The sequence below is a fragment of the Kryptolebias marmoratus genome, linkage group LG6 (genome assembly GCF_001649575.2).
Source record: "Kryptolebias marmoratus isolate JLee-2015 linkage group LG6, ASM164957v2, whole genome shotgun sequence".
NCBI classification, from domain to species: domain Eukaryota; kingdom Metazoa; phylum Chordata; class Actinopteri; order Cyprinodontiformes; family Rivulidae; genus Kryptolebias; species Kryptolebias marmoratus.
In genome coordinates, this window is record NC_051435.1 from 14,694,410 (window position 1) to 14,720,087 (window position 25,678).

Genomic DNA, 25,678 nt, shown 5'->3' on the forward strand with positions numbered 1-25,678 from the left:
CTGGGTCAAAACATTCTAATCTAAACATTTTGTATTGATTATGTGATGGTAAATATGCTGTTGATATACCACGCATGAGAGAAAATAGAAACTCTTCTATCCCTCTGTTTTTGTCTTGGTATCTGTTTCCTTAGAGTGTATAACTTGTGGCTTGATTAATAATACATGAGCAGTAGAACGATGAGGATTAGGGATAAAATATTTAACAGCTCACTCATGTTCTACTGAAGGGACTGTGAATGCTCAGCAGCAGTGAAGGGTACGGCCTGGACAACTATCTCAAAGACAAATTAAAATAAACCACAGTTAAGTCAGTTGTAGCTGTTGCTGTAAATAATTGGTTGTCTTTCTTCGTTCTTATTAAGGAGCTGCTTGATTTGTGTAACAAACTGTGGTGTCATACGTCTATAAATGTAAAAATTTCAGGCAGCAGGGAGCTGAATGCCTTATAAGACGCTGTATGCAACCAAGTGCGTTTGTTGACGCATTTGCCTCACATCACATCTTGCAATTGACTCTTCGTCAGCACCTGGACCTGAGCAGGAAAAGCACTGGCATCATGGAAAATGGTGTGTGTGGCAAGGGGAGCAGGCCACGGGGTATTTTGAGCGGGCAGACCACAGCGGTCCTCTCAGATCTGAACGCACAGGGATGCCTTTGGGCTTAACAGGACAACCCACTTCCGTTCCCTCTTGGCAGTTAAATGACTGAATGTGATACCCAACTCTGGGGGAGTGGCCAGGGGGGGTTACAGTTGCTATTCCAGACCTCTCTGTGAAGAGCAGCTGACTCTCCCTGTTCCCCCCATCCTTGCTCACCTTCGGGTATGAGAAAACCACAAGAATGCAACGGAAAGAAGACAAACATTCATTATGAAAAAAATGCATCTTTTAAAAGCAGCTCATAAATCTAAAAAAGATTTGACTCTAATTCTCCCTCTCTTTTTTTTGGACATTTGGTTCTGGCTGTCCTTCTCAAACACACACCTTTAGCCCATGATATAGTAGAGTCTGCAAAGCTTATATTTAGGTATCATGTGGCTGTAGGGGGACCAACAGGCACAAATTCTCAGTGTGAGACAGCAGCTGATGAATTACTGCTTAAACTGCCACACACATATGTAACCAGAGTCACTTACTCATGCAGTTTGTGAACACATGTGAACCCCGAGGAGAACCATGCACAGTCACCTCACTACCAAAAGGAAAATTATTTGACTGGTAAAACAGACAAAACCGTACAATCATTTCAACAATAATTTTCATTTGCTTTATCTTCTACGTACTAGAATGTACATTTTTTTGTGACTGATCGATGCTAGACGTGACATGTACAAGCTTCTAGTGTGCGTCTTTTTTTCTGGTTATGTTCCTTCCAGGGTTCAATTCTAATATAAATCTGCCAGGGAGAGAAGAATGTGGCTCTGCGCCCACGTCACCTTCTCTGCAGCTGCAAGACAAGAACGCCAACAACCACTCTCTCCACTCCCCGAGCCCTGTCCCTGTAGAGAACGGCAACCAGATCTCCAATGGTAACACCTCAGCACTTTACATTTCACACGCAACCTTCAGGTCAAGCAGTTTAAAACAGTAATGATTAGCTATATGCAGTCCAGCAGAGTCAATATAATTGGTAGAGGGGAGAAAAATTGTTTTAAGGGATGGTTTTGAGCTTTTGAAGTGGGGTTTCGTGGAAAGGTTATGGACAATTAACTTCTTACCTGTTGTGGATAGCTCTTTGAACAACCTCAGTCTGGAGAAATGGAGTTTATCTGACCAGGACAGGCTATCAGCTAACCACAGATCAAGGTGGATTACTGCTATCTTAAAACAACTCCAGTCTCAAATACTTCACAGTAGGTCATGCAAATGCTGTTTAAAAAAAAAAAAAAAACTTTACAACATTGTCAGTGAGCATTAAATGATTATTCCAGTAGAAATTGAAAGATGCTTGTATTGAAAGTGCTCCAGGCTGCACCAGAAGTGCTCCAGATAGCTGCTGCTGCTATTTGAGATTGTAAAATACCATTCAAATCTATGATAAATAGCAATGGAACACTGACGACAATATAAAGGTTTATTTTTGAACTACTTCAAAAAGTGTCATTTTAAGGTGGCAGCAATCCACTTTGGTCTTGGTTCCACTCAGACTAACCGCTCATCAATCCAGTCAGATTTAAACTATTTCTCCAAACTAAGATAGGCGAAAGAGCTATCTACAACAGGTAAGATATTAATTCTACATAACCTTTCCACAAAACCTCACTTCAATGAATGTAAACTAACAATTCAACAAGTAAATAATAGAAATTTAACTATGTAGACATAGATAACTTCACATGGAGTATGAATTAAGGAGTTCAGTGTTTTCATATGTTATGTGTGAGACTTAAAGTTAAAATAAAGCTGTTTTCATAACGGTTAAGTGCTACATTACAGAAAGTCCAGGTATCCTGCTGCCAAACAGTTCAATAATATGCAGAATTCAGGTATTTTCTTAACCTACACCATGTTTTCATGAGATAAAAAAAAGTGCACTACAGTTCTCTGTGGTCACAATACCAAATTACACTCGTAACAAATCTTAAGAACACTGAAATTCAGTTACAAGGTTTAGCCCATCCAAACATAGTTAAAGCCATCTTGCCCTCATTTTATTTGACAAAAAAATGAAGCCAAAATGCAAAAGAAGTCAGTAAACACCCAAATCCACCCCTGCGGCTTCCACAAAGTCGAACAAGGCAAGCAGCAGCCAGGTGCTGTTAATCAAATACACTTGATTAACTAATCAGCAGCAGGTGTGAACACCTCTGTAAAAGCTGGGGTTTTAAGTACCAACTTTGTTTTGGATAATTCAGATGTGTGTTAATATAATGACAAAGAAAATAGATAGCTGTTATGAATTTGACTGAAAAAAAACCCTGATTGTCTGCTCTGCAAAGAGTTACAAGGGTGCTTCTAAGAAATTTGAGTCCATTATTCTGCTGTAACCAAGGTTTTTCACAAGTGGAAAACATTCAAAACACTTGCCAATCATGTGAATGTGAGAGCAAGTTTAACCTGAGGTCAGACTGTGCAATGCTTAGAAAAATAGCAGAAAACCTAAGCTTCACAATTCAGTTTTCTGGCTCCACCTTAAATGTTAAATGCTAAAATTGTTAATAGTACAACTAGGCGCTAGGATTGCCAGCACAAAGCTTCTTTTCTGAAATAAAAGTGGCACTGCATCTTTTCAAAGTGGCCACTGAACAAACTCGACGACCTCTGAAAATATATATTCTTTGGACAAACAGGGCCAAAGTGGAAATGTTTCAGCAAATGCATCATATCGAAACAAACATTTCAAATTTCAATGGTATTGGAGAGATTAAAGGCAGTTTTCCAGTCACACGTCCTGAGCACCTTGCAGCCAGTAAGTCAACAATGAACTTTTCTGAGTCAAATGTGTCTGGGTCATACAACAGAGCGATGATCCCAAGACTCAGCAGATCAACACACAGAAACACGCACGTGCATCATGAAATTTAAACAGCTGCGTTTTGTTGTCACATTCATATGAACTAAAACATGAGCAAGTGTCACATTGGTCTGGAGTTGTATATTTAGATAGGCAATGGACATCAGCCATTTATTTAACATTAAACCTGAAACAGCCTGAGAGTTGTGTTATTGTATAAATGCAAAAAAAAAAAAAAAAGAGGGAGATACGCTGTAATGCATTCCGCAAGCATGAGATGACTTCTAATCACATGTTTGTAGTTTGTAAAATGTTTCTTATATTGTGTTCAGGGTCACTGGAGGATGAGACTCACATCAAGTCAAATTCCAGCACCACCTCCCTGCACAGACACTTGGACAGTCATCATACTCAGGTAATCAGACACAGGCTTTAAAGGAAACCTACCTTTACAGCGTGATTCAATATACTACACATACATTGTGTGTGTGAAATATCCCAATTTTACTTTAAGTTCAATTTGCTAAAATGTAATGTCCCTTAAACAGTATTTATCTTCTGTGAAATTTGAGGTTTTTCTGAAACTGCAGAGAAGTGTATGGTTACAGTATCAAATGTATTGCACCCAGGCTCACACGTTTTTATGCGTGCTCTCTGGCACACACAAGTTTATTAAATGTGATCTATAACTCCTCTAATTACCAAGAGCAAGCTATTTTGAGTGACACATCCTGTTTGTAAAATGAGCGACACCACTAACCAATGTTGTATTTGTCAAAGAGCCTGTTAACATAGTAAAAAGCACTGCAGCATAAAGTCTTACCATATGATCGACTCAGCATGAGGTACGCACAAAGAGCCTGTCACAAATGAGAAATACAAGCTTTGATATGAGTTATCACATGCTGTATTTTCACTTCACAAATAAACAGACACACATACCCACACACAAGAGCCGCAGCATTCTGACAGTGAACTTTTTTCTACTTAATGTTCAACTGACAGTATGTCATTTCCTCCAATTTTTCTATTTAGTTGATTTTTATTTTATTTATTTATTTTTTATGTTTTGCTGTTGGAGTTAAACTATCACTGAACATACATGAACACACATTCTTTGAGCAACCAGTTTCAACAAGTGTTGACCGGACCACCAGATCCTCTGACTTGTCTAATCCACAATGCACCGGTGCTTTACGGCACCTGCTGCAAACGGTGGACCCACAAAAGGCTGGTCCCATGTAGCTCATTCTTTTACCCCTTGGGTAAAAGCCTGGTCACAATGTGCCTGTTGACTGTCCTGGTTCCAGGGTGAGGCCCTGGTATTTTTGTATCCAGGCGAGGTGACTGTGTGAAGTCATTGTAAGGGTTATTGAACCATGATGAGAGTGGAATCTCACCCAAAACCAATTTACCATGGAAGACCCTACCAGGGATGAACTTCCCTCGGTAACATAGCTTCCTGCATCTTTGGGACAGTGAAACCCTTCCAACATAATAAGTCAGTGATTGAGGGAGGTGTTGGGGACACATCCCAGTGGGAAGAGACCTTGGGGTAGACCAGTGGTGTCCAATACTGGTCCTGGAGGGCCACTATCCTGCATGTTTTAATTGTTTCTCTGCTGTGACAAATCTGATTTGATGACTGTTTGCAGACGTTGAAGACCTGCTGAAGAGTCAGAAATCTAATTTAAATTCTGGTTCAAATCCAGTTAGTCAATTAAATTATGATTTTTATGTAGTACATTCACATACAATACATATTAAAATGTTGGTTAGTTAAGGTTGTTTATCTGAGGAAGGGAGCAGATTGAGTCAAATGTTCACTTTATCTGCATTTAAAATGAGTAACAGTCCATTGTCCAGCTTTGCTCGGAAACTTCTGCTAGAACTTGGAGAACAAAGAGTGTTTACTTTGAAACGCCCCAACAGACCAGCAGGTTTAGACTCCGGATCTTATTGCTGCAGAGCTCAACGCTTCACCAACATGCATCTGTTTCCACTGAAGTTCACCGCTCTACTTCAGCGCAACTTTAGTTTCATCTGGAAACTATTTTATTCGTCCGTGGGTTATACAGATAAGAGTTAAAAGATAAAGGTGTTCAGATGAGTTTTCCAGGACATTCTGGTCTGTGCTTTAACAAAGTTTCATCACAGTAAATCTAATTGAGGTTCAACCCAGACTGCATTTGTGAGGGGTTGTCATTGCCATTGGTGCTTCAGGCAAAAGAATAAGCAAAGGACATCGTGTTCCACTTTCAGACGAGGATATGCACTGTGTTCCCTCTTCAAAATCCTCTGCTTGATAAAATGTTCTCAGTTTCTGCTTTCACAACCAGCATATATTCACCTTGTGCTCTGTTTTGAATCTTATTTGTGGATATGAGTAAAATGTTGAAGTCTAAAGCATTTTCCAGCCTATTAATGGCATCCTCGTTCTCTTTCACTCTAATGTGCTTCTTAATCTTTATTCCTTCTTTATTTTCCAGAGGGGGCATCTCAACTTTTCTCCATTTGGTGCGGGGGCTGCCCTCTAAAACAGAGAGGGGGCTCGGGGGGCTCACTGGAAGTACTTTTAACTTATAGGGATGTGGTGAGTGTATGTCATTGCCATACCTTTCTTCATCCTTATAGCAGTGTTTTGTCATACAAACAGTGTACACTTACAACAGCAGTGATCACAATTTTGTAAGAGGTCTAAAGCTTTACAAAACTCTAAATTAAAAAAAGAAAAAAAAGGAATTTTCTTGAGGTGTCATTACAGACTCACCTCCTGATTATGGTGGCTAAGAAGAACAAAAATAAGACAAAATAAGAGATGTTTGGATCCATTCCTGCCAGTTTGGATTGTAATATGGAAATCTTCTGAGACCATACACTCACTCTAAAAGAATTCCTGAAAAGCACTGCTTTTGCCAGACTTTCTCTCCAGTTCATCTGCTCCTGTTGTTTACCATGCTTGTCGTGAAAACCACCTGTTAATGCATGCTCCATTTGTATCTTTGATTTTTGTTTTTTAAAAAACCCTGCAAGTTTGGGAAGACTTTCTTGATGGTAATTAGCAGTCTGATACTCTCCTTGGTTTTTTAAGTGCAAACAAACACACAAAGGAGTATAGATACTCATTATTATGGATTTGCTGCTCAGAAACACTGAAAGTCAAGCTGCAGGTTTTTGTTTAAACTCAATCATCTGCTGTGATTTTATGTTGCTGATCATTTAAATCTCCCCTTAAGCCCCTTTCAGACTGTGTTCCAATATCGTTGTTCCTGTAATTGAAAGTTGAGCAAAATTCACATATGTGGAATAAGTGAAATATAATGACTCCTGACATGTGAAATTGTACCCATAGTCATGTGGTTTTAATGACTGGAAAGAAAAGAAAAAACATATATCAGTAATCCACTGCAGGCAATGTCAGAAAAATGTAGCAACACATTCACACTTCAGGCACGTGAAGGATGTAATGTTTTTTCTTTTCCACAAATCTTGTCTTATCTTCTTGCTCTGTGTGATATTATCACGGCACAAGTGTTTCAGACAAACTGTTGCCACTGGGAGTCTGAGATAAAAGAGACGCAGTCATCATGGCTTTTAATTTGGAAGTGGTTTCATTATTGTGAGTGTGTTCATTGCTATGAAATGAGGTTAATCCCGTGAGCCAGAATGTGTTTGAATTAGCTTCATCCCAGCTTGTGTTTGTGTAAGATTTTCATAACTAATAAGATAAGTGAAAGGATGCTTGAAGCTGAAGGAGGCACCTCATTTGGAAATGTATTTATTTTTCCTATTGTAACTAGACAAAAGCAGTCCGGCATAATAATATAACAAATTGGCAGACAGCTGAATGACTGACGAGCGCAAAGATTGATAGTTTTGTTTATCCAGTTAGACAAAGGAGATGACATTTAAAGCAGGAGCACTCACATGTTTACTTCTCAGAAACATGTGGCACACTGTCTTTCATTCTTTAAACATGTGAGAAGGACAGACAGAGAGGTACTTTATGCCTCTACATCAATCTTTCGATCATAGAAATATTTTAAAAGCTCACACATTGGACATGAATGACAACTAATCATCTTTTTCCAATTGTAATACTAGCAACCCAAGCTGTTCAGTGAAAAACAGTTGGAACAAGGATTTTATTGTTAGATTTTCACCAATGAGAAATTTAATTAACATGTTTAACTAAGAGTCAATTGAAAGAAAATCTATAGTTTTAACCACCTGATGTGTCATTAGGTTTACACGTGAGGGTGAAAACAGCAGCATATTTATTTTCCAGAAACAGAAATGTGTTTGTATGTTAAATTATTAGATCTGAAATATCATTTAAGGAAATCTGAGGTTACTGGCACACACCATGACCTCAGGAACATCCAATATGTGATTGAAAGTTTGAAATGAGTGTTAGTCATTTTACCTCATTGTACTATTATTGTTTCCATGCTATTATAATTCAGTAAATATCTTCAGAAGGATAAGGACACCTTAATTTACAGTCAAGGGTGTGGGTTAAAATGTCTTAAGTTGGTTGGTGTTTCTAGGAAATTCCTGCTCACCAAATGAGAACTTTGTGTGACTTTATGAAAACTGATCCAACATTTTTTTTTTTTTACAATTTCCAAAACCAATAAATAACATTTTAGAAACAAATCTCTAAAACTGAAGTTAGAGGGGAAGCTTTTTTTTTTGTTTTTTCTTTTTTTGGATCTGACAGAATGGGAACTCACAGTACAGACACAGCACAACATTTTATATTCTACTAAGACGTTACATTGTGCCAAAAGCTGATGAAGCTTTAATTTTTTATCATTTCTGAACGCAAAAACATCTTATTCTGTTTTGCTGACTCTTTGAAGATGAATGTTCAAATGTTCTACAACCGCAAACAAAAGGTCAAGAACTATGAATCTAGCAAAATTAATAGTCAAAACTGCATCTGTTTTTATGTGAGTTTGTGTGTGTGTGCTTGTGTGTGTTTGTTCATGTAAAGTCATGCATTGCAGAAGGACATGGTGTTCCCTCTTGTCTACTGTTCCAGTAGCTGGTGTTCCTGGCTGGCGCCAGCGCAGAGAATAGCTTGGCAGGGAGGTGTAAATTATGGATTAGATTCTTGAGCATTGTGCTTGAGCAGAAATGTGGTGTATTAGATATGTCCATGTTTGTCGCAGTATGTTGTGATCATGTTCCTTGTTAGTGGTGTAAAAGTGATTTTTTAAAATTTATTTAAAATTTATTTTGTCTGTGGCTTTTTGACGATGTCCAGGAAAATAATACACCGAAAACACAGCAAAGTTGCTCAGCTACTAGAGCACAGAGCAAAAACAGAAAAAGATGAAGGAAAACAAGTTTTTCTGGAAGCTGTACAAACAATCCAATCTCAGTCTCTTCGTTTAGGGAGAAAAAAACTAATGAGCCAAATGATTTAAAGGCCTGGAATGGTCAAAGATTTAAATATTAAGCCTTCTTTGGGTCTGTGAAATTGAAGATTTGATAAAGACTTGATCAACATTAATGTAAACGAGAAGTGGAAAACACATGATCAGTTGTTCTTGTTTGAGAATATAATTTATCTGATACACAAAGAACACTGTTATTTTTGTGGTAATACATAAATAATGTAGCATCAGTTAAACAAAGTTTTTTTATATTATGTCATTTGCATTATTGAATCTCATTACATGTTAAATTATTTGTCAAATTTACACTCCTAATGCTGCTCAGTCTGTTCTGGAATGGAGACAGGCAAAATAACAATTCAGATCTGTGCAAAAACAAAAATAGGCTCAGGTTTTTACAAAGAGAAATAGCTGAGCGGCATTTAGCAAATGAAAACTGAGTGTGACGGGTCAAGTGAAGAAAAGAACAGCAACTACCAGAGTAAAACAGGAAGTAAGAAGACAGAACAAGAAAATAGGTCAAACCTGAACAGGAGGAATAAAAATCAACCAAATGAAAACAAAAACAATCTAAATTGCACAAAAATATATTATACAAAACCCCAACAAACATCTCATGCACTCTTTCTTTGCCCTTTAAATCTACAAAAATCCCAGACTCCTCAGTTTCTAATCTGACCCAGTTTATTAAGGATTGACCCTGTTGCTGCCATTACCGACTGAGGAAAAGTGAAAATCGCTTCTGGTTGATTTACCTGGACATTGAGTTGTGGATGAATGATGATGTGCCCTATACAGCTTGTTGGAAATGTGTGTGTGCGCTTTTCTGAGCTGTTGTCTCTGGTATAAGTAACTAAAAAGAAATAAAATCATAGGTCCAGTTGGAGGTTCTTGATGCTCTGTAATCCATAGATCTTCATGAAAAATCAAAGATCTGTTCTGTTGTGTTGATTAATCTATAAGATCAGTCATCGCTCCATCATGCCAGCCATCAGTGTAATAAAATGTGTATTCCATCTATGATTTGATTGTTCGTGAGTTATCCTTCTCTTCCTCTCCTCATCACCCCTCTTTTGTCGCCCGTCTTTGTTTTAGATGTTCCAGCGACTACGTCTGTCCAACAGGGATGAGAGTGCTGCCCTCAGGGAGCTTCTGCGCTGGCGGCAAGCGCAGTGTGAGGGGCGGAGCGACTGTAAACACCGCCCGCATCAGTCCCCACCTCTGCCCCCCACGCTGCTCTGGACCAACAGGAAGGCCTCTCCATGACAGAAGGCACATCTGCAGGCTGTGAAGTCCCTCCCTCCGACTCTTCAGCCTCACTCACTGTTTCAGTATTCTATACTTTTTTTAGTATTATTTTACACGTGAGCTCACGACCCTCAGAGCCCATGGGCTCCGAGCCCTAAAGCGTGAGCCTGGCCCCTGGGCTGAGCGTCCTGCCTCTCGTCTTTGCACTCAATGTGGAAGATGCTCCCACCGACACAATGAAAACTCAATGTGCCCAACGTGGCACTGACAGAGAACACACGGTCAACTGTTTTATCCACAAATGAAGGTGTATCAAAAAATGAACTGTTATGACGTGACTTATTTATTTTTAGTTTGTCTGAGAAGATAAAATATGATGTCCATTTATGGGAGGCTGAATTTAGGAGCAGTATCCAGGCTGATCGTGATACACTGCTGCACACAAACGAGTTTCCTCCTCACAACGTGGTGCTGAGAAATACACGACTTACTGTCTTGTGTTATGTGGACTTAAAAAGTTTACAAGCAAACCAATGCCTTTAGAGACCTCCAGGTTTTTTAGCATCGATGAGGCTGGCTTAGGGGCCCTCAGTGCAACTGCAGCCATGGCAACAAGGTACCAGGGGTCAGAATAACCTCAGTTCTATCCCAAGGTGCACCTCTCTTCCTCCTTGTTACTACCAGCCTTTGAGAAAGCAAAACCCTCTGGCCAAATTCCAAGCCACTGCACTTACCTTTACTATGAGAACAAGTGTTGAAGGTGCAAACGTAAAGCTAAAATGATGAAGCTTTAGCGGACAGGTATGTAGTTCATGTTGTGAACACGAGACTATGTGCCAAAGTGAAAAATTACCACTAGAGTGTAGTTTAAAAACTAAAGTATATAACAGTCTTTCTTCAATCCATTGAAATAAATAAAACTGGTATTTCAGTTTAGTAGTGACTCAGTGAACTGATCAGAAATACATGTTGTAAATAAAATAAAATAAAATAAAATAAAACAGTCTGCATTTTTAAAGTAGCAACTGAATCCTCAAATCCTCATTGAGCCATCACTTAGGTAAAGTTGGGTCTGGACATCTAAGGCTGCAGCCCCCCATTTTTTTTTTTTTTTTTTCTGTCATAATTTGAGACAGAGAAGATATTTAAAAGCAGACTTTTTCCAAAAATAAATCTGCTGAGAACGGTCTGTAACTGAGATTGTCTCAATCCTGAGTTGACTGTTCTGTTATCTCAAGATAACCGAGCTCATTCGATGGTGATAGCAAGGGGAATCTTTAGTTTGTTTTTTTTCCTACATAACAACAATTTATCTCAAAAACAAGTTTTGTTTTTATCATAAATGCAAGATAAAAATGGTGGGAAAATGAGTAGTTCTTATGTTAAACCCATTTTCCTCATTCAGTGTTGCTGTCATGAAATTATAGGATAATTTGTGACAGAAAATCAAGTCAAGTGTCAATTTGCTGAATATTTTTTATGTGATATTTCAGCTTGAATCAATGTGGCTATCCTGATCTCTGATTAAAAATGAAATTGTTTTGTTTTAGTTTGGTTTCACGATAATTTCTAGTTATCACCACAAAAAAAAAAACTTATTGTAGGTCAAAATAACAACATATTTTCACATTATCTCAAAATGTTGACACAATTAAGCCATTATCACTACAAAATGAGCTTCTTTATCACGAGATACTGAAATAAATAAATCTGTATCCCAAAATAATGTCATGAAAATGAATTCCTAGGCACAGCCTTTACTTAGCTTCTGTAAAACAGTTTCTTTGTGTAATTTACCAGAAGCTACATTTTCACACCACCCGACCTACATTTCTTTATATCTCGCATCTACATAATTAGTTTATTATTATTCTGCAATTTGGCTCACTGGTTCTAAACCATTTTAGTGACAAAATATATGGAAACAGGCTTTTTTCCCCCCTAAGGCCAGTTATTTAAAGCTACTGTTATAGATAAACAGTCTTGAGAAATTCTTATGTTGCAAATCAGCAGAATACACATCAAATAAGAAAAAAAATAAATAACAAAAAACACATGGTATCAGAATCAAGCCAAATCAAATGACGTATGACAAAAAAAAAATTCACAATTTAATTTGATTTTGGTTATTTGATGATTACATCCGTTATATTGGCAGGATTATAAAACAGGACAGAGGAAGCAGATGAAAATAAAACAGATGGAGCACCTCAAGATCTGGATAAGTAAAGATGAGATGAATCAAAGGAGGAGAAACACACTGCAGTTGTCACAAGATTGCAACAGTTTAAAGCAAAACTTTGCACACATAGAAGCCGAAGCCCAGAGATACGAGTTAATGAATTTAAAAAGTTGAAACTGGATCAAACAGTTCAACATATGACTGTCATCAGTTCCAAGGCTTTCTTTCTTTTTAGTCTTTCACTGCTGCTGCTAATGAAAAACAAAAAGGAAAAGAAAAATTAGAGCAATAGTTCAGATCTTTTGAAGTGGGGTTCTGTGGAGATGTTAAAAACTGTCAATATTTTACCTGTTGTGGATGTCTCTTTGAATGATCTCTGTTTGGAGAAACTTTAGACTAGCTGTTAAATCCAGTCAAAATTAAACTCAGAACAACCTCAGGTTTGAGACAGAAAGAGCTATCCACAACAGGTAAGATATTAATTATTTGTAAACTTTCCACCAAAATTCCAAAAAGCTCCTTAAGCAGTGTTAAATTATGATTTTATTTTTTTTAGTCAGCCTGTTCAACTAATACACCACATGTCAAATTCAAGAATAAAATTTAAAATAGAACAACTGTAGTAACAAAAAGGCATAATTTAAAGTAGTGGGCCTAGCCTTTGATGTTTCAAGACCCTGTCATCACTTATGTGTAAACAACTGAATATATGTGTGAGTCTGGTGTCATTTAGACAAGCTCAAACACACACACACCCACACACACACATCAGCCTGACCATTGTACAGATTTTTCCATGCTAAGGATGTCCTCCACTCACCTCTCCTTTCCCTCGTTTGACCCCAACAAACAGACCTCCTTTCCCCACCCCACTGCTCTAATGGATAAGACCGGCTTTACGGGTGTTTCCATGGCAACGTCAGTGTAAATAGTAACCAGTGTTGTAAGTCCTTGCTGTTATTATAGCTGAAGAGCACAGAGACTGAAATGAAAGAGGGAGAAAAGGGAGAGGTGTGATGATGCCGTCTATATGATGATGAGATTCAAGAATGTTTTGGGTTTGATGCAATGACTGAAATCAGAGGTTTATTTTAAAATGTAAATATGTTCTTTTTTTAGAACAACTGTTTATGGCTATTGAATTGTTTAAACTATTTATTTTTTCTCTGGTGAATCCCATCTCAGCCCCGTTGTTCTGTTCTTCTGATGCAAGCCAGATGTTTGAAATGTAAATGGTTGTTGATTGCACAATGTTCGTCGACCTCTGTAATGGGCTGGGCGCGTCTCGGCGAACCGCTTGATCCTCGAAGATCGCCCCGAACGGGTTAGAGCCGCGAGTATCAATAGCTCTAATTGATTTCTCATTCCCACTGATCACCTACAATGTGTCGGATTGATTCCATCTTACAAATTAGCAGTGCCATCGCAGGATCAATCTCACCTTGTCTGTGCGCAAAAGGAGTGGTGCACACAAGAGGAATTCGGAGAAAACGTGGATATTTACAGCTGACATTTTTGACTGAATGTATAAATGCAAACTTTTATTCCACTACCTTCGCGCATCACTGGATCCCTTTGTAGCTTTGTGGATTATAGCTGGAACATGCGCTTGTTTTAAACAAAAAAAAAGGAAATACTGCTTAATGTGAATCATGTTTTCGGAGGTTATGTATGCAGTTTATTTGTAAATCAAGTAAATAATGGTATAAAGTATTGATTTGCTCCATGACTGACACCTTGCATGAGAACTGCAGTAGGGAACAAAGTCAAACAGTTTCAAACTCATGTAGGACATGTAGGAGCAAACCTAATCTAAACACAGGAGCCAAGACCAAGCTGGAAAAGTTTGTCAAAGTCGATAAAGGATGATGTTTGTCATCCATGATGATTAGTGATCGGGTTAGCTGTGCAGTTTTGTGTATTCCCACAGGAGGACATATCAGTGCTTTTACCTTGCATGATTAAAACGTTGGGCCTTTTCAGTAACAAGCTTGTGGTGAAAAGATGAAGGCCATCTAATGTGAAGAACTGTTTCAACCTCACTGTGAATCACTACACCACCACCCCCATCGTGTCCCCTTAATGCTGATCGTCCGTCCACCTTAAATTGCTCACCGACACATCAGCAGGATCACACGCAAACCTAGATGAATTTGTTGAGTCTGTCAGAAGCAAAACTAAACTCTGGAATCTATGAATCCTCACCTCCGAGATCAACTTCCTGGTGCTACAGCCCAGTGTTGAGTGGCCATTTTCTCCATATTTAGTTTTCTGGAGAGAACATTTGTGCACCCAAAAAAAGAGGTATCTCACTGCCTTTCATAGTGTTGTTTGTTTTTTCTATTGTAAACTTTTTTTTCTCAAAAGATTACAATAAAATGTTTTTGTAATTGTTTGTTTTGTTTTTTTTGTTCATGACATACACTGTATTTTAATTTGCATATGTATTTGTTTGTGGTAAGAAAAAAAAAAGATTGTGGTATTTCATAACTATTATGATCCCAATGTTTTATATGACTGTCCCTGTACAGCAATAAAGCACAACTGTGTCAATACCAGTTTTTCTATGTGTGTGTGAGAGAGAGAGGGTTATAAAATGTTCACAGCAAAGACTAATCGTCAGCTCCTTTTCTGCTTTTACCTGAACTAACTCAAAGTGCAGATTAATTCAGACAGAATTCATTTATGTTCATACTTCTGAATTAAATTCCCAGCCTCATTTATTTATTACCTTTTTATAAAGCATTTCTGCTATTGCTTCATTTGAATTCTGCTTTTACTAGCCAACAATTACAATATAATCATCATCATCATTATCACTGTTTGGCAATGTTTTTTGTTATTTTGGCTTTATATTTGAAATGCCATAATGTCCCTTTTTTTTTTTTTCTCCAGGCTTTAACCAATGTGCTTTTATTATTCTCTGATGCCTTGCACTTTCAGATTTGGACTCTCTCTTAGCCCGTGTATGCTCATGTGGGGTTCAAGCTGAACCAGGCGGGCTGGTATAAAGCATTAGTTTCAGGTGTTGGAACATGAGCCTTAAACGAGAAGGAAGGATGTGTGTTTTATCTGTGGGTACACGGATGTGTAACAGCCTGGCTGTGCAGGGCACTCGGCACAGACAACAACATGCCCTAAATGGAAATATTGTGAATTTTATCTGCATCAAATAGCAAAGGTTTCCAGATTTTTAAAGGAAAAATATCCACAAGCAAATACAAATTTTTAAAAAATAGTAAATATACTTTAATCAAAGCAAGAGCTGTGTCTGCATTCTCTGTACAAAGTTGAGCGTGTTCCCGGTGTGAGTTGACCTCCATAAAGGCTGCAACTTGTTTCCAGATCCTGTGTGGTGTCCATGGACAGGATCTCAAGGTGCTGTTGTGGAAGACATAGTGTCTGGTTTGGGATCTTCAAAAATCAGAGTCTTGTCTCTGCTTTCAGCAGATGTGGTTCTGTTGGCGTCTTCAGACCGTGACCTTCAGTGTGCAGTGGGGTGGTTTGCAGCTGAGTGTGAAGCAGCTGGGGAATAAGTTAGCTCCTCTAAGTTCGAGGCCATGGTTCTCAACAGGAAAAAGGTGGAATGATCCCTCCAGGTCAGGGGTGAGTCTTTGCCTCAAGTGAAGGAGTCTAAGTAGGGGTGATGGTAGGATAGAGCAGGAGATGGATTGGGGCCTCGTCCGCAGTAATGAGGGCGTTGCACTGGTTTGTCATGATGAAGAAGGAGCTGAGCCAAAAGGCAAAGCTCTCAATTTGCCGGTCTGTCTATGCTCCAACCCTCCCGGTCATAAGAAAAAACAAGATCTCGGATATACCCAGCCGAAATGAGCTTCCTCTGTAAAGTGGTCGGGTCCAGGGTGTGGAGCATCGTCATCTGAGGGGGAGCTCAGAGTAGACCTGCTGCTCCTCCACATGGAAAGGAGGTGGTTTGAACATCTGGTGAGGATGCCTCATGGGTGCCTCCCTCTGGGGGTTTTACAGGCATGTCTCACTTTCCTTCACAAACTAACCAAGGATGAGTGGAAGAAAATGGATGGATAGACTAATATACTTTATTAAAGTGAGAATCTATTCCTTGCTTATTTTTACATTTTGGTTTATACAGACACAACTTGATCAACAAACTTTTCTTTTTTAAAATTTAAAATTGTCCAATTTGACATGGGACATAAATGAGAAAAGGAAATATCTTTGTCCAGTTGGATATTATTTTCTTCACTAGCAGGTGCTTCTATTCTTTCGGTTTTAGGTCAGTGGCATCACGGAGGTGTCAGCACCGCTCACGTGCTCAATGCAAATCCTCTACAGTTACCTGTTCTCTGTGGCTCGACCAAATGTATGGTAGCAGGAAGCAGGCAGAGTAAGTCTACATCAAATCCTCTATTCTCACACACGGCTGCTTTGTGTACATTTTTTTTGAAAGCCTTAGGTCCAGAAAACACCTACATTTTGCCTGAAGCAAATTTACTGAAGGTGAGAGGCAACACTTTCAGCTATGACCTGCAGTGGTTTCTGTTTAAAATCAGGTTATGACAAGCACAAGCCAGTCGTCTAATTACTTCAAACATAAATAATTTGCCACCGTAGTTTTTTCGAAATGTTTCCTCCAAGCAGACGTCAGTTGGAGTGTGAGATCCTGTGTTTGAAGTTCATGTGTCAGTGTGTGCCACTGTAAACATCTGCAGCACAATGCTGCTGACTCATGCTCTGCTGGGTGTGTACAGTATGTGCTATAGAGTCAAAAAAAATGAATGCAGCTGCTCTCTTAGTCATATTTCAGTGAACTTCTATTGGAACATTTTCTGTTTTTGCAATCTCACAAACAAAATAGGATTACTCAGATCACCGCTGAGGCAGAACGATCTTTTAGATTTTCATTGGAAACTTCAGTCTTGTGCCCGGTTCATTTAGTACTGCAGGAACACTTTGCCCTATTACTAAAATCCCAACACACTAAACGATCAACATCTTTTTACTCCCTGTTGCGCAGCTGACTCCTTCTCAGGGAGAGGTTCTGAAAAATAGCACAGTAGGTGTGGGAATCTGTGTGGCTCTTCAGATGAACGTACAGTAAGCTGTTATGAGTCATTATGATGCACCAAACAGTGAACCATCTGTTTGTCTTCTTTAGACATAAACAAATGTCAGGAAGCTTATTTATCTGCCTGCTATCAAGATTCTACAACAAATTCATACATTCACAACATATAAACTCTAACATATTTTGTTTGAATATTCATCAGACAGTCTGGTGCTTACAAATAGAAAATTCGGTTCAGTTCAGGTCTTTAGAATAAATAGGGGTTAATAATCGACTCTGCCTGAAAGTTTAGTCATAATAGGTTAACGGGTGTTGCCAAGTTGGAATTTTGGAGCCACAGTGTGAGCACTAACTAGAGATAGGAGTCTCACCTATGGTGTGTCTCACCCTCCCCCACTGAGGCTTACACACACAATTGTGATGTTTTTAATACCAAATAATTGATTCTTATCTAAAGAATTAAAAAAAAAAAAAAAAAAAAAAACTTCTTTTGAACATCAAGGTAAGAACTACATTAATAAACAGCAATCAACTATTGGAAAACATATCACACTTAGTTTTTTTTTATGTATGTATATCGTTTTAGGCGTGCAAATGTTTCATTTGTTTACTGGTATTAAACTGTATACTGCAGCCAACCTACAGGGGGCGCTTGTTTTGTTTACTGCGTTACTTTCTTGTGTTGACTTTACTGTTTGTACAGTCTGTATTATTAATAATTAATATTCTATCCAAGCCCCTCTGTTAACTCATTAATCCTGTCAGAATTAGACTCTTTTTCTTCGTCAAACTGAGGCCATTTAAAGAGCTATCTACAACAGGTAAGATATTAATTGTTCACAATGTTTCCACAGAACCACACTATTTGCTTTAATTTCGTTTTTCCTTTTTCGTGGGGGTGGTCCTGGGAGACAACTTGACATTCCAGTCTGACATTAGTTGTAGGGGAAAAAAAACATGTTTGATGATTTAGGCTGCAGCTGCATAAACTAGTTAGCTTCAAGTTGTTATGTTGTACTGTATATGTACATGAATGTGTGCAAACAGCTTTTCTCCGAGGCCGTGGATCATTTAATTAAACCCAAAACCTGTAAATAAATATAGTTAATCAACAAGCAATTAAATTTTGTGAGGATGATTACCACAATCACTTTGCTCCTTTGTAATTTATTGTTTATCCTAATTATGGAAATTATGTAAATATATATGCATTTATGCATATGAGCACAATTTCTATTATTTTTCTTTTTACAAGAAAGCAGTCTCCAACAGATACATTCCTTATATTTTATTAAGTCAAAACTGTGGGAAATGTATAACAATACTGCATTCTACTGCAGTTAGGTTTTATATACTTCTTTATTGTTCCCGCTTATTGTAAACTGAATCATTTATATGATCTTAGCTGTTCTGCATGTGGACCGAGATATGTTCAAATCGAACCATTACTAACTGTTTTGTCAGTGAATGTACAGCTAAAGATCAGATTTTGCACTTCTGTCAAATTAAAATGTATAAAAGTGGAGTATTTGTATCCATAATCTTGTTTGTTCGTCTTTCATTAATGATTTTGGTTGGTATTCATTTTTTCCCCCCAACAGTAGGCAAATCTTTCTCTTTAATTGGAAAATCAAATCCAACATTCATTATGGTTTTCTATTTACGTCTCCTCTTTGTAATGCTGCACGCTGTTTTTGTTTTCCCCATTTCTCAGCTTGGTCATGTCCACATGGACGGGATGTAAAAATACATCTATGAACACACAATCACACCACATGCAGTGGGAATAAATAAACCATATTTTCTTTTGAATTTCAGTGAACTTCCAGGAACAGAGGATGTTTTTTGTTTATGTTATATTACCCTGAACACAAAGTTCCTATTCACTGTATTCTGGACCACAGCCATACAGACACAAATAAAGGATGACTCCAATCAGTATTTGCATAAAACATTTGCATCATCTCATTTCAAAGGAAACCAGATTGTGTTTCTTCCAGGGAAGTGTTGAGCGGTTTTGTCAGCAGAGTGAAAGTGCCAAGGAGAAGGGAAGGGAACGTTTGCACAATGGGAGGGCAAACTATTGATCGTATGTGCTTGTTTTGTTTTTAGAGGCCACTGTTTAAGTCAAAATGACACACAGACCTGTTTGTGGACATGTCTATATCATTGTGGCTGAAATGAAGAGAGAAGTGAGAGAGGGGGGTCGTTTTGAAGCTGTGAGAGACCCTCGATCTAAGACATTTGAAAAGGCCACAAAACACAATTGTAAACAGGATTCCCCCTCCTCTATTGATTAATTCAGCACAGGTTTGGAGGGCTGGGTGGTTTATGTTGACTTGCAAACAGCCCAGGGACTGATTGGCTACAGACTGATCGATGCTGTGAAGAAAAGGCACAAGTTCGAAGGGTTTCCTCAATCCAAAGGGTTCCAGCAGCTGGAAGCATTCGCTGACTTTATGATAGCCAAAAATTTTGAGCTATGTTATAGAGTTGCTCTCCTTCAAGCATTTCTAGGCCCCATTTTGCAGCCCACCCTCTGGATCCCCCTCTCTGACTCCTTCTCCTCCCACACCCTGTTACGACTCTCCTGCTCTGACCCTCCACGGTTGTTCCCAGTTCACCTCCTCACCCTTCTCTCGCAGTGGCACAGCCCTCCCTGCTCTCCTCGCTGCGAGTGTGGAAATCAATAACATCTCAACACTGCTTCAATTTTCAATTAACGACTTTTAGGTCTGTCTCTCCAGACACATCCATCACTTCAGATCAGCCTTCGCAACCTTTAGAGCAGGGAAAAATCCAGACAGGGTGACTCTTGAACTCTCACAGCTCGCTCTCTGACTGTTTGCACAACCAAAAGAGAACAAAATGAAATGCTTAAATCACCATTATAAGTATTAAATCTTACTTGAATTTAGGGTTGTTTTTTTAGAGTATTTTAGAGTCCTTTACAGTATCATCACTGCCCCATTACATGGTCATTCTAACAGGAATATTACCCATATTCTTGTCCACAGGCTGCACCAATATTTATGATGTAATATTTGATGTAAAAAGAAAATGTTTAATGCAAAAATGACAGTGATGTAGAAAAAACAGCATTTGCATGAATCGCTATGAATTTGCATTAGACTGGAGTTGTTGTCACTTTACTTCGAACACTTTGTTCTTTGGCCTTGCTTGGACTAAACATTAGTTCATCAATCCAATCAAAATTAAACTCTTATTTCTCAAAACCAATGTCATTAAAAAAAAGCTATTTACAACAGGTAAGCAAGTGTTTGTTTATAAGTTTTCCACAGATCTTCACATAAAAAAAGTCTGAACTTTCTCTTTAGGTTGGTTTCACATGCTCTTGAGACCTGTATTTTTATGGGATGCTCAGGGATTTGCATGCAGGACTGTAAATGTCTGCATCATGTCATGTAAACCTTGCAGACATGCCCCATATCTTTGCTTGACTCTCTCTTCATTGTTGATGGTCAACCAAAACTTTAGCAGTAGTCTGGCTACCAGGTTTTGATGTCGTCATAGCAGACCTCCCGTGCCTTCCTGTAGGTATGGTCATATCTTTGCTTGACTCATGTGCTGATTTACTAATCAGTTTACAATTTTACACTGTGCTGTGAGAAGTGCTGACAATATGATTAGAGGAGTACAAGAGTGGATAACAGCAAATCGCACGCAGTATCTTCACAAAACATGCATATTTATAGATATCCTTCCTCTGCTTGTGGTCATTTTCATTCTGTATGAGTTATGGCATCATGTCTCTGTGGTTTAAAGGCTGCTATACGTACCTGTCTGCAGTACAGTCATATAACACAGCAAAAAAAAACAATGCAAAAATGCAACAGAAGGAGTTTCTGCATGGTTTAGTAGTCTGACAAATGCCAGAAACTTTTCCACACGCTAAAATTGTTTAAGCATCACTGGTGAGATACGTATTGAGTCAATAGTTCAAACAACATCTGCACTCCTAACGTACTCAATATGTATTCCTTCCATCATCTGTGCCTTACAAACATACAGTTAACTCTTTAATGTAGACACAATAATCCCATGCTCCCATGACTTTTAAAAGAAAAACAAGGCAATAAATCATCTACAGCAGATCAGTAACACAAAATGAATCCTATCTGCTCCACCCTCCCTGAATCCAGACAGCAGCAGCTGAATCTTCTTCCTCCCATGTTCCTTTCAGGCAGCAGTCAGCAGAGACCGCTTGATGTCTATAATGAAGCTAATTAACATGGCAATTAAAACAGCTCTGTAGTGCTGACAGTGTCGGACTCAGAGACGCCTCCTTGCAACATATGGACAACAAGGGACATGAACATTTACAACATATGTGAATAAATGTTAGCTAAGGATCCAAAATGGCTCAATGAAACAAACCGCTGCAACTCTAAGTTCCATGTAACTACGAAGATTTGAGAATTTCTATATGACAAACATTTAACAAGAATCTGAAAACAACCAGAGACAACAATTATTTGTACTTTCAGTCAAATGTTTCTGTTTCATTGATAGTAATTAGGATGCGAATGAAAACAATAATAGAATACATTTTAAAAAATCTTCAGATCCTTCTGAAATATTGCCTATATTTACACTTTTGTGTCCACTAAAGGTTCAACTATCCTTTGAACCTATAAGTACTGTTAGTCTAGAATAACAACTGTGCAACCGTTTTACTTTGTCCATTGTTATTTTTCTCCTGAATCATACATTTGCCATGTATGATTCATGGCTGTGTGGAGCAGTAAAGAATATATGCCTCCCATTTTAGACCACTTTACACAAAGGACATTTGTGAAAAATACTGACCACTTCATTGAACGTGTACGTTTAGAGCTGAAATTTCCCAGTTCAGGGGAGAAAAATATGTGATAAAATGTCTGAAAATGGCCCAAAAAAAAATGCTCTGAAAGCAATGCAGCCTGGACAGAGGGGAAAAGTGTCAGATGTTCCTCTGCTTCATCCCAGGGGCCTTTTCTTTGTGTGGTGGCCAAGCTTTCTTCATTCATTTATCTCTGCTGTCAGCAGTAAAATGAAAGATTAGAGAAAATCCCTCCACTCCACACATTTATACACTTTGTGTCTGAAGGAGACACAATGAGAAATGTTGGGAGGGAAAACACCCTACAATACTCCTTTTGATCCAACACATTAAGGTTTGTTTAAAATAAATAAAATAAAATAAAATCTGAGCTCCATCCTCACCTAAAGTACCCTCCCCCACATGTAGAGGCCAATCAACGCCATAAAGTCCTGTGACACTTTTTAATCAAGCATTAGTTCACTATCTAATCAACCATTTGCCGACCAATTAAATCTTATAATTGCCCTACTTTAGAGGTAGGAGTAATTTAATTAGCATGGCTTTCTCCTCTTTATGGGTGAAAGAAGAGCCGCTGAAAAATGTTACAACTCACTGAATATACAGTCCTAATTTACAGTCGAGTCATTTGCAGGTCATCTATGTTAACTGTCTGTCAATAAAATTAAGTAGTAGGTACTGAAAATACTCAGTGGCGTTCATCTACACACATGCACTCAAATCAGTATTTTAATCGCGTATAAACTGGAGACAGTATGTTCTGTGTGTGTATGTGTGTGGTTTTTTTGGCACTTTTTCCACATTTATGGTCTTTCAGTTTAGGTAGCACATCTTTTCCTGCAATTGCAGTAACTCATTTTACTCTGTACAGCTTTTCTACAATTTTGGGGTAATTTGTTTTAGGCAGCACAGTTTGTTTCTGTTTTGTTATTTTTTTTAGCATTTGTGGTAATTTGTTTTAGGTGACAGCTTTTTCTAATTTACAGTATTTTATTTCATGAGGCACAGGTTTTCTACACTTGACCGTAATTCATTTTGGTGAATGCAATTCTTCCTGCATTGTAGTATTTCACTTTATGTGGTGCAGCATTTTATGCTAATTCAGTTTTTGTCACAGATTTTCTAGCATAAACAGTAATTCCCACGTTTAGCACATGAATTTTCCCTGCTTCACTCAGCCCATGAGGTGCAGACCTGAATAAATAATGGATCTTTGCTAGAGACTTTTTTTTACATGTACCCTACATGCATTTTAATTGAAGACAACTATAATATCTATTGTATGTATTATTCCTCTGTGTAGCACATTTCCTAATCATATTTTAGTTTTATTGCCTCTTGTGTTGAAAAGAATGAACTATGACATTGAGATTAAGTTTTTCAGAAGTTATTTGTACTTCATTTGGACAACTATTAGTTAATGAACCGGAAATAGGATCATTTGCACAAATACTGTAGAAAATTGTGAAGAAAAGTGTATTTTTCTGTTATAAAACCCTGATATGTTCAGGCCCCTTTTACCCAGGTGTGCACATGTTTAGAAAACTAATCCTGTGTCTTTTTCTGGTTGTGCCTTCAGTTTACAAAACGTAACCAGACATGTTGTCAGTTTAAAATGTATTCAGCTACCAGACTGCACGGTGAGCTGGGTAAAATATAATTTTTGTATGCTGCAAGAACAAACCTCCAGTCTGCTGGTGTTTGATGCTGATGTCCAAAGAAAAGGACTGTGGTGAGAAGCCTGTGAGGAAAAAGAAAAGCAGCAAGGGAGCAAGGTTTTGTGCTAAGGCCAAAAGCAAACCCAGTTGACTGGTTTATCTCCATGCCAACCTGCTCTCCAATGGTCACTCGCCAACAACTTCAACCACTGACTCACTGTCCTTCAACGATATTCACAAAGGTTAGTCTTAAACTAGGTAGATTTAACTCTTTGTTGTAATCTGTTCTCATTTCTAAGGCTTCAGAAAGACCTGCTTAATCATGCCTATTTCTAATACACAAAGTGCCCTTTTGGTGATTGTGTTGTGTCGTTAGTAGCCCTTTCCACACAGTGGTAGCACCACATTTCAGCACAGAAACAATGCCCTCATAAAGCCTCCGCTATTCCCCTTTGGTAATTCAGCCAGACCAAGCAGAGGCACCAGCCCTGGGACCAACTCCAGCTCTAGGTCTGAATTATATCAGCATCGCACAGTCCCATCTTGAAGGAGACTGTGTGAAAAGGGCTGGAAATGACCTGGTGATTGGGGGGGGGTGAAGACAAGTAACTAAGTGGCAAGACTCTTTATGGAGACTAAAGTTCAAGTCTTGTGTTCGAGCCTCTGTATGCTTAACTCTAGGCAATTACACATCTAAGAGTAAAGTTAAGAAATGATTATACTTCAGTTAAAAATACAACAAATAAAACCATAATTAAAAGGTACCAAGTGTGTTAATAGGCATTTCCAGACCAAACTGTTATAAAGATTGTTAGTCTCACAATGAAGCTGTTAAAGGAACGTACATGTTTGCTTTCGCATCACCAGCGGAATGCTGCGATTGCCCTACCCTGGGCTGACAGTCTGCTCAGCCATGTCACTTATGTATGTGACATTCACGAACAGCAGCAATGGAGCAAGACGTAGTTAGGGCTTTGTGCATTTTGTTTACTTGGTAAAGTAGAGTTTGAAAGACCGCCACGAACATTCAGAAAAAGGATTAAAGGAAATGAAGATTCATACTACAGATCAGTCTTTTGTGCAGCTCTCGTTCAAAGAAAACGTGGCACAGCAGACAAGGACAACAGCTAAGTACTTCAGCAATGTTAATGCAGTTTTCATTGTGTGTGAGCTGGAAGGGTGTTCAGCATGTTCATGTTTATGTATGGACCAGTCTCATCTCCTTTCATCACTGGAGAGTCACTAAATAGCTAAGAAAGCACCTTATAAGGACTACAAATGACCACAGTACAACAAATGCAAAAACAAAGAAAAAGGCAAACTGGTTATAGATATTGAATCAGAACCTGCTCATTAGGTGCTTTCGGCCCACAGGGTGTTGGTTTGTGGGTACTGTGCGATCTGCCTGCTAACTTCCAAAGTTATATCTCTGTTACAAATCAAGATATAATAAAGAAGGTGGCAATTTTAGTCAAAGCATATAATTTTCTTTTTAAACGTTTACTTTGACCCTCAGCTTATCAAACTACACGGGGGGGGGGGTTCTAGAGTTGTTGTTTCTGTAACTTGTCGCTCGCTGCATAAGTGACACGTCGTGAAACAGGAAAGGCAGCAGGGCAGTGTCTGCAGTCAGATTTGTTTCTACAGGCACCTACTGTGTATATGACTAAACAAAAGCCAAGAAGGTGTGACCACAGAAAATGCTGCATGAACTTAAGAAAACAAACGAAAAAAATGTACGTTCATAAATGAATTCAAAACCGCAGATCTATGTTAACAACTAAACTAGCAATCAGTAAAGAAATGCATATCACCTTCCACCTTGAATGCCAAAATTTTAAA

At 38.4% G+C, this 25,678-nt stretch overlaps 1 protein-coding gene across 2 annotated transcripts in view; it reads left to right on the forward strand.

Annotated features, from left to right (window-relative positions):
* myo16 (myosin XVI) overlaps positions 1-14,844 on the forward strand; it is a 91,826-nt gene extending 76,982 nt beyond the window's left edge. Inside the window, exons 33-36 of one of the 2 annotated variants that reach the window (XR_001808461.3) lie at positions 1,379-1,531; positions 3,789-3,871; positions 5,946-6,049; positions 9,957-10,087. Coding sequence is in view for 1 of the 2 variants with exons in the window: in XM_017410312.3 (XP_017265801.1) it covers positions 1,379-1,531; positions 3,789-3,871; positions 9,957-10,127 (407 nt within the window). In the remaining variant the exon portion in view is untranslated. Of the gene's footprint in view, positions 1-1,378; positions 1,532-3,788; positions 3,872-5,945; positions 6,050-9,956 lie in introns of both variants that reach the window. The other variant, XM_017410312.3, reaches the window with a different exon arrangement.
* Positions 14,845-25,678: the final 10,834 nt, after the last annotated feature.